The sequence below is a fragment of the Porites lutea genome, chromosome 12 (genome assembly GCF_958299795.1).
Source record: "Porites lutea chromosome 12, jaPorLute2.1, whole genome shotgun sequence".
NCBI lineage: Eukaryota > Metazoa > Cnidaria > Anthozoa > Scleractinia > Poritidae > Porites > Porites lutea.
Genome location: NC_133212.1, coordinates 16,551,958 through 16,561,795, shown reverse-complemented (window position 1 = coordinate 16,561,795; position 9,838 = coordinate 16,551,958). Strand labels below are relative to the sequence as shown.

Here is a 9,838-nt window from a genome sequence, read left to right as displayed (position 1 = left end):
TGTGGTCCGCAACTATTTGTGAACCTGCGATCTCAGCAATCCAAACAATCTTGTGATAGTTTCTTTCTTGTTTGCTCAACAAATAAAAGCCTCGGACTCTCAATAAAAGGGACATCTGTATGTACTCGAACGCTTTAAGTCTATCTTCTGGTGAATAATTACATAAAATCTTACAAAATTAAAGAAATATTCGGCAAAGTGTTTATAGCCGATTAGCCGATAAAACGCGAAGGACGCGAGTGAAAGGTAAGCTTGCAGTTTCTCTGTTAAGCGGAGGACTTATGCCTACTAAGGGATTTTTTAATACCCAAGATCTAGGGGTAACATCTTGAAGCAATAACTTTTGATGTTTTAGAATTGACTTTTGTTTGACTATAAAATGTTTGGTGAGATCGACCATACGGCAGAAATAGCAACATGCGCATACTTCTTCGGTTTTCAAAGAACTGACAAGGTAAATAGAAATTATTTTTCATCTACTGAAAAACGACGCATCTTTTCCACAAGAAATAACTAGAACCTCCCAGACTTAGAAGAGACAAAACCAGTCCGCGAATCCTGCGTGTTGCGCATTTCTTTCGCGTCGCGCGCGTCTAGATTGGCATGCGCAGAAAATATGCGCAGTAGCAATAGTGGGCACCGTCCTTAATAAAAAAAAATATATACGTTCCAAGAATGTCTGACTTAGACTATCTTAATCAAAAAGCTTAGTAACGCACTCCAAACCACCACTGAGTTGTCGAATCACTGCTCGATACACAACTGTGATTCTTATTAACAGTTTCATACCATCCGAAGTTATCTTCGCCTGTCAGTCCCTTCACTGCACCTACGGATATCCTGGTACACTGACATCCTCTCATCCCTGGACCGTTATAATACGAATCAACGTGCGCATGCCAAGTATCCCTTTGGACGAAGTGAGCCGTGCAACTAGTACAGTTATATCCTCGGACGCTAATAAATTCATATTTCTTGCACCCATCAAAATCCAAACGCATAACATCGATATCGGTTAACTTGGCCCTCAAGTAATCGCTGTTTTTAAGTTCTTCAGTGTTAAAATTGCACGTTGCTCGCACATGCGTTGAGCGGCTTGCTGTGGCATTCATAAGCGGCCAAGATAAACGAAACTTGTTCCATGGAAAGGTGTCCTGATTTACCGGAAAGTCTTTGTAAAATGCTTTGTCCGCAAATTCATCATTATTTCGAAAGCTGATAGATTCGATCAAAGTCCAAACGAACCCTTTTTCAGAGATGGCATCACAGAAGACCTCGTACATGGACATATTCGCTGGGTCAAACAGTTCATAGACTCCAGATTGGTTTCCTCCGTTTTTCTGTAGCTGCTCTTTGCATGATGTTGCACTTCGTTTTTGACAAAATCTGCCGTAAAATCCCACACCACATGTGCAGTTGAACTTGTTTTTAGCGTCTTTAAATAGCTCAGTGCAGGTGCCTCCATTGACGCATGGATTCTGATTACAACACTGGTTAATGAGTGGTTGCTGTTTTTCAGCCTTCTTTGCACATGCCTAATATAGTACAACGGGAGAGCATGTTAAAAGTGCATGTTGAAATAATCTTTATGCATTATAAAATAATGTTATTTGCTAGAACCTCTCTTTTTATAGTGTGCTTTATGAATATTTCCTACTTATTTTTTAATGGAGCTACGCTTTCAGGTTTGCCAAATTTCGAGCAAACTCCGAAATATTTACTCTATTAAACCAAATTCCTTGCCTTATAAACTGTCAACAATATGGGCATGTTTTGAAAAGAGCTCGGTGCTTAGAGCGTTGAGCACAAGACAAATCAAATCCTTCCATATTGTTTTGCGTAGACAAGCCTCTTGTCTCGCAATAGGACAGGAAACACGGAAGCCATTTGAAATGAGTTACAGATATTGTTCATCTATGAAAAATTTTTAGGATTCGAACAGACTGCACCTATAAGGGGAAGGGTAACCAAAAGTTCTTAATTTCAATCCAGAGACCATATATAGTCTCGGAAGAAATAAGAATGCTGAAATTTAAGGGGAAAGACTTTAAATCAGGGGCACCCAACGTCAATTTTCGGAAAACATCTGTTCGGAAGACAATTAGAGATCTAGAATTTTCGGAAGATTTGTTGTAAAATTTCTTGCTTGGCTGCCTCTCCTAGGATTTTCGAATATCTAAAAAATGGTATAATTGCCCATTTTTAACGGACTTTTTCCCTAAAAAGGTCACCTAGAACCTTCGGGAGCCTTTTTTCTGGCTGAAATTTTCGAAAAGGTAAGTTTTGATCCCTACAATTTTCGGATCAATTGACTTTCAGTTAGGAAATCCGAACACATGAAAAATTTTTAGGGGATAAAAGCCAAAGCCAATTTTAATCTATTAAAATATTGGAACCTGTTTTATTGACTATTCGACTAGGGGAAAATGATGAAAGCTGAAATGCAATGATTACTCTCATGTCTACCTTTGGCAAAGTAGGAGACATTTCACATTAGATTCAAAGGTTACCTGGTTGACGTATTCTCTATTCATATCATAGTACGTGTATGCCTTTTCCTCCAGAAAGTCTTCAGGAGCAGAAAATCTGTCTTCTTCCAGCAACTCACAACGATTTTGTGTTATTTGGTACGCCTGGCATTTACATTTCTCCTCAAAGCATTTTACATGACAGTCGTACGCTTTCGACAGCGTATAATTTTTAAAGCTGTGCCCTTGCATAGCACGATGATTTATACCCGCTTTACTAATGCTTCCTCTACTTTCTTCGCATCGTCTCTCTGCGGCCAATTTCAAACAGTAGACATGAAAAAATATCGAAACGAAAAGAAAATAGTTCGCCACTGTCATACTAACTTAAGATAAGGTTTAGAATACTTCTAACGAGAGTTGAAATTTCCTTCCAATTAAGCGATCTGTTCAAAATAAAGAAAGTTTTCGCAAATGAAACATGCTTTGTATATGGAAAGGAAATTTAATGTACGTGAAGATATTTATGGAAATAAGCAGTTACACAGCTTAGCTAGTGACAAATTGTTTCAATAAATCAGATTTGTCAGTTGTATTTGTCATTTCTCTTAATCAGCTTTCTAGCGACTGAGATTCTAGGATACGGAATCCTCATCACCAGATTAATTTCCACGATGCATTTAATGCTTATTTGCCGGCTACTGCACGTAATTAAAAACCCAGACATTAATTTATGAGATACGCTAAATATAATTATATAGCGAGTGTTGTTCCAAATGTCAATTTTGTTCACGCTTATTAAAAATTTGACTGCTACTTAACAACCAACAGCAGAACATTAACAATTGACTTCATCTGTCGGAGGATAAATTTAACATAAAATTATGCCTAATTTTGGTAAGTCATTTCATACGTGATAAAATGGTCAAGGATGCGATAAGAAGGTACGATTAGTTGAGTGAGAGTTAACGAAATACTTTTAGCTGTCTTGCATGGACAGTTAGCACTTTTTAAATAAAAAATATACATATATATTTATAAAAAAACAAACAAAATAAATACCGAATAACCTTGATTGTACTCACCACCAGTGTTAGGAAAATATAATCATCTTTTTCGGAAAAAGTACAAATTTAACTCCTCTATCAACGATATCAATTATTTGCCATATAACTAAAGATCGTGGTAGGAACCAAAGGTAAATTAAATTAAATTTTACGACTATCTTAGCCAACCAGGTACTCCGGTTATCAATATCGGCTGTGTAAGCTGCCTTTACATTAAATAAAAATGCAAAGTATATCGAAATAATTCAATTTCACGCCAAAATATCTGGTTGCAAAATCCTGCATGTAATACTCTAATCAAATCTAGTAAAAAGTGTTGTTTCTCTAGATCGTATGGGCAACGGGGTCTATAAATTTCATGCAGGGGGCTTCAAACTAGATTCAAACAATAACCTTACTGTTTTATTTTGTTTACTGAAAGAACACATTGCTATTATAAGAACTTCTTCGAAAAAAAAAACTGTTTTAACCAATCGAAATTAGATTATTAGATTATTTGTAACCATTTTTTAAGTATTTTTTAGTCAAATAGACCAGACTGTTTCGGCAGAAACTCAAGCTTAACCTTTAAAGGTTAACGAGAATTTGTCTCTTAGTTCTCTTTATTTGCCACACAGATAATAACAACAACAAACTAAGATACAAAAATGGAGAGAAAGCAATGGCGATTAGGCCTAAAGGAATTGCCTCGACGTTATTTAATTTTTGCAAAGCTATATATGTCACTAGCATTTCAGTTCTATTTTGGTCGCTTTTGTTTGACATTTTCTCAATTTTCACTTTTTAAAAGCATTATTCGAATTCTACAGAAAGAAAATACTCCGGAGCCGTTCTTAAAGCTGCTGAAAACACCTACAGTACTAATTTTATCACTGGTTGACAATTCGATCTCGAAGCGCTCGAATTTTTAACTGGTGATAAAACACTGCTGTTCGTGTTTCAAACATTGCATAAATAATAAATAGCAAGCAAATTATTAGATCTAATATAAGCTGATATAGTACTGAAGTTTCAAGCACCGCGCAAGGAATTCACGCTGTTCCGCATACGATCGTTTATGAAGCATCTCTACTTACATTGTATATTACGGGGCGGACGTATCACAGGATAAATCACAACCAGTTATGTTGCTGTGACACGGCTTATATCAATATCTTTTTTTTTTTTTTAATTAAAAGTTAATAAACACAGCAGGAGAAATCAAACGCAGAAGTGAAATATTGATAACAGGCCGAGCTCCTGCGTGGCTAACACAGTTTTTCCTAGAGGTTCTTTGAGTACTTGCAATTTGATTAATTATTAACTGAATTATTGAAATATGTTTTTAATAAATATAATTATATTTCTATTTAACATTAAAAAAATTGCCAAACATCAAATATGGCTGAAAATATTTCTTAAACTGTCATTTCAGCAATCGTGCTCTCTTTCCGCGCTCTTGACCATTTTACCACATTTGAAATGGCTTTACAAGGTAAGGTATATGTTTCATTTATCCTGCGACAGGTGAAGTCAGTTTTATGGGTGTAAGTAGACAATTTTTTTATTAATGTGAAGGATATTGACTTTTCGCTCAACATTCGCCAATTATATTCAGCGTATCTCACAAATTAATGTCTTAGTGCGTTTTAATAAATGCAATCTGAAAAATCTGATAATGATTCTTTATCCTGGAATCCCAATCACTAGAACGCCGACTGGGACAAATGACAAGCGCAAACTGAGTTAGTGGTTTGTTTAAACAGTTTACCATTTAGCTGGAGAAGACTGCTTCATAACTGATATATGCTTGTATAACATGACATTTCCCTTTCTTATACAAATCACGTTTTACTTGTCAAAACTCCCTTTTATTCTACGGAGATTGTTTTTGATAAATTTACCTCTTAGAAGAATATTCAGTTCCATAGTTAACGTTACAACTATGTCACTAGCGAACTATTTGCTTATTGTTTCTATATTTTTTTATATCTAGAGCATGAAATTAGTCGCAAACTGTCAGAGAAGATGCTAACTAAGCAGGGGACGTATTGCTGAAACGAGTTTGAAACATCGTACTATGCAAGGACACAACTTTAAAAATTATACACTGTCCAAAAAGTATGACTGTCATGTAAAATGCTTCGAAGAGAGATGCAAATGCCAAGCGTACCAAATGAGACAAAATCGGTGTGAGTTGCTGGACGAAGACAGATTTTCGGCTCCCGAAGACTTTCTTGAGGAAAAGGAATACACGTAATATGAAGTGAATAGGGAATACGTCAACCACCAGGTAACTTATGAGTTCTGTCAATCTTATGAAAATAGAAAGAAAAGAGGGAGACAGTAACATAGCGGCGTGTTCCGTGGAGATTTCATTTCTGCTTTATTCATTTTTACCTTGTCATAGTCAATAAAACAAGATTCCAGTCTGAAAAATTTTGGATGCATGAACAATATCTGGTACTCACTTAATTAACTCCTCTGTTTACTTTTTTTTATTTCGGGAAAAGAGGCTTCTTGTCTCTACAAAACAAAAAAGAAGGAAAAAGAATCTTTCGTCATTTTTATTTTGCTTGAGGCATGGAATGAATTGAAGAGGAACTCTGAGGGTCGAACAGTCTTCACAACCTATGCATATATTCTTCATGGTTTATAAAGCAGTGAATTTAGTTCAGTATAGCAAATATTTCGGAATTTGCATGCGTGTGAAAATAGGAAAACCTAAAAGCGGAGTTTCCATCTGAAAATATGTAAAATATTAATTGTACACATAGAAAGGGACGGTCGCGTAAATCATAATATTATCATTATGTACACTTTTGAGATATTCTCCCCTCGCACTATTAGGCATTTGCAAAGAATGCTGAAAAAGAGGAACCATGCATTAATTAACCAGTGCTGCAATCAGAACCCATGTGCTCACAGAGGCACCTGCACTGAATTATGTGCAGACGCCGATCACAAGTTCAACTGTACATGCGCAGTGGGATATTACGGCAGATTTTGTCAAAAACGAAGAGCAACATCTTGCAAAGAGCAACTATGGAAAAACGAAGGGAGCAAGTCTGAAGTGTATCAACTGTTTGACCCAACGACTAAGACCATGTACGAGGTCTTCTGTGATGCTATCTCTGAAGAAGGATTCATTTGGGCGCTTATAGGATCTTTCAGCCGTCGCAATAAAAATGAATTTGAGGACAAAGTATTTTTCAAAGACTATCCGAAAAATCAGGAAGCTTTTACTTGGGGCAAGTTTCGTCTCTCTCTACTACGTATGACAGCCACAGTAAACAGGTCAACGCATGTGCGAGCAACGTGCAACTTTGACACTGAAGAACTTCAGTATAAAGATTACTTTAGGGCCAAGTTGAGTAATATCGATGTCCTGCGCCTGAGGTCTGAAGGATGCAAAACAGTCAAACTCATTAGCATCAGAGGATATAACTGCACTGGCTGCACGGCTTTCTTCTACCCAAAGGACGGTTATCATGTGCATACTGATTCGTATTGGGCTCCAGTGGTAAAGTGTCAGTTTACCAGCGCATCCGCAGATGGAGTACAGTCCCCGGGAGGCGAAGTTGACTTCGGATGTTATCAAACAGTCAATCCGGTTCACAAATATATATGGAGTGATGATTCGACCACACAGTGGTGGTTTGGAGTGCGTTACTAGGCTCTTTGCTTAACCCTATTCAGACCGAGATTTTTTTATGCTAAGTGTGATCTGGGGGGGAGTCTCTATAACTTCAAAACCACTCGCGATACGGGCTCTAAAATTCCTCCGAATAATGCACTCATTATTTCCAAAATCTAAGCAAAACGTGACTGACGTAATGACGTGCACTGTAATTGGACGTCATTTAATGACCTCTTGGGTTCCGCCATTTTGTATTAATTAAATGTCGTCCATTTTACTTGAATCTGTATAAATCTAGGTAATCGAGGAGTAATCTTACTTAATAGCAAATTTGATTTGTGTCTAATAGAATGCTTAGGAAGCAAAAAAAGCGGCAAGTTTTGAAATTTTGAGAGAATTAGAAACCAACCAAGGCAGCGAAGTTTTTGGCGAAATTTCAGGTACATTCTGTACTCTATGGTTGAGAAAAGTATTAACTAAGTTGTAAAAAGTGAAATTTTTGTATTTATTAAGGTTTCATAGACGTTTTGTACATTTTGACATCTGCGTGCAACAAAAACTACAAAATGTGCTCCGATTTGAAATTGATTTTATGTTGAATTTGGCCATGTACTCAGCCGATTTTACTTGTGTGAACGGATCAACGATCCAGATAGTGATACGCGAATTACAATTGATCATTAATGTATGGGTTTTTGAATAAAAGTTTTCAAGAAATAATTTATCTGTCTATTGTTCATTCATACAAACACGATTGTGAGACTACAGCTCGTGAGATTTTTAGAAACAGTTCAGACGGGCTACTCGCCTTTGAACTCACCTTGAATAACTGAAGTGTTGTTGTTCAGTACGTGTTTCATTGCCATTCAAGAATTTTCCAGTGTGCTACTTTCTTTCCCATAACTCGTACCCTGAATACCGCTTGAATGAAGTTTGACGCGTTTATTTACACTTTCTATCCTCGTTGAAAAAAAGTATCTAAAATATGAAAGAGTTCTCCTTAATTCTAACGACACCCGTCGCCTTTTCGAGCCTGAGTCTGGCTTTGAACAAAACGTTTTAAGTTTTTATAACGTTTATAATTTAAAGTGTATTAAGTCTATCGCACGTTTCTCAGTGAATCCACCCTGGAGTGAATACACTCCACAAAACCTTAACGCGTACTGGGCAGTTTGTGTAGGTTAAAGAATTATAGTTATCAGTAGTGAAAAAGGTTACTTATTTTCCTGTCTGCCCTCGAAGAAAATTAATAAACACCTTACAGAGAAATGTTCTATCAGATAATGTGAGGTATAAATGTAAAGACTACACATAACTGTTCGTCCTTGCCCGATAAGAAACACAGAATAAGCTTACGGAAACATAAAAGTCGTCCTGATTCATCCCCTAAGGAGAGAAATACTGACCCTAGAAACCAAGACGCTGTGGGAGCGTATATTTGGGCGTCGATATACTAAGTGTGTGTTAATTTGTTTTTTATGATTTGTGAGTAGTGCAGTAGCTTTGTATATTCTAGGAGTTGGTTGAGATGCGTGAAGTGGAAGGCGTGGAGTCATATAAGACGTGAATTGGTAATATAATGACTGTAGTTCGTTAATCAGTGAAAATTGTTTCTCGTACAATTTTATATGAAGCAACAACAAATAATTATTGTGGTAAAAGTGATTTTAGGTGTTTTAGTGAGGTAGCTGTGGAAGGGCTAATTTGACTATGAAGGGGTAATGTAGTTGCAGTTTGTTGAAATGAACTGGTGGTTGTGAAAAGTTTTACTAATAATCGAAAACATACTTGTACTTATTTTAGACGTTGTTAGGCTTTCTGTTTAGGATTTTTTTCGCTTAATTTTGATAATATTTGTGTGGAGAGAACATGGATAAGGCCAAAAGTTCATTTAATATCTAGAAGGGTGCATGAAGATGTTGAGACGGGCGAGCTGAAATTTTGTGTGTGTGCTCAGGGGCTATAAAAAATCGGTGAGGTCAAGGGGAGGACGTAAAATCTTGCTATAGAACTAAGGGTCTGATTACATGAGCCGGGCTGGCTCGCTTTGCAGAGATCCAGGCACCCTGGTTAAACGCAACAAAAATCAACTTTGCGATTATGTGACAACCCAGCCAGCCCGGTTACCTGGAATCCCTGTATTGTGATACCGGGTTCCCGGGTGGCAATTTTCCAAGTAATCACGCATGCCGGGCGGCCCGGCGAATGAACCAAGCGAGAAACAGGACAGCAGGTAACACACTGTTCATGCGCATTGCTTTCCCGGTTCATGTGATCAGGCCCTTACTGTTAGTTGTATTGTCAAGCAGTTTGCACGTGAAAGCTTTGGAATTTGCCGCTTTCGTGGTTCGTGAATGAGAGAATGCGACTTAGGCCCTGTCCACACGTATCCGTATTCGCTTGAAAACGCAACTTTTTTTATCCGTTTTCAAAACAAATTCGCGTCCACTCGAAGGTTTTTCGCATCGTTTTCGTCCGTCCACACGTATACGATGAATCGATTTGAAAACGATAAGTTAAACCCAACTGCTCATGCTTGACGAATACGTGTTCGCTATTATAAGTCCACGAAATAATATATTGGCGCCATCTTTGAAATTCTTTGGCGTCGGTTTATATTGTTGTGACGTTCTTCAAAGTCACAGAAACAGTTTAAAATGTCAAGACCAGGGCAAAAACAAAGA

At 37.3% G+C, this 9,838-nt stretch overlaps 2 protein-coding genes across 2 annotated transcripts; one reads left to right on the top strand and one right to left on the bottom strand.

Annotated features, from left to right (window-relative positions):
* Positions 1-661: 661 nt before the first annotated feature.
* Positions 662-2,849, bottom strand: LOC140953777 (uncharacterized). The gene is made up of 2 exons (XM_073403166.1): positions 2,511-2,849; positions 662-1,535 (listed from the first exon to the last, which is right to left on the bottom strand). Exons 1-2 carry the CDS (start codon positions 2,847-2,849, stop codon positions 708-710), a joined length of 1,167 nt encoding a protein of 388 aa, XP_073259267.1. The 3' UTR covers positions 662-707.
* Positions 2,850-6,326: 3,477 nt separating this feature from the next.
* Positions 6,327-7,190, top strand: LOC140953776 (uncharacterized). The gene has a single exon (XM_073403165.1). The coding sequence runs from the start codon at positions 6,327-6,329 to the stop codon at positions 7,188-7,190; it is 864 nt and encodes a 287-aa protein (XP_073259266.1).
* The last annotated feature ends 2,648 nt before the right edge of the window (positions 7,191-9,838 follow it).

Bases quoted from the DNA above. Each gene is read 5' to 3' on its own strand.
- LOC140953777 (XM_073403166.1), bottom strand. From the start codon at position 2,849: ATGACAGTGGCGAACTATTTTCTTTTCGTTTCGATATTTTTTCATGTC. The intron at 1,536-2,510 runs GTAACCTTTGAA...GTACTATATTAG, and splicing joins ATAGAGAATACGTCAACCAG to GCATGTGCAAAGAAGGCTGA.
- LOC140953776 (XM_073403165.1), top strand. From the start codon at position 6,327: ATGTACACTTTTGAGATATTCTCCCCTCGCACTATTAGGCATTTGCAA.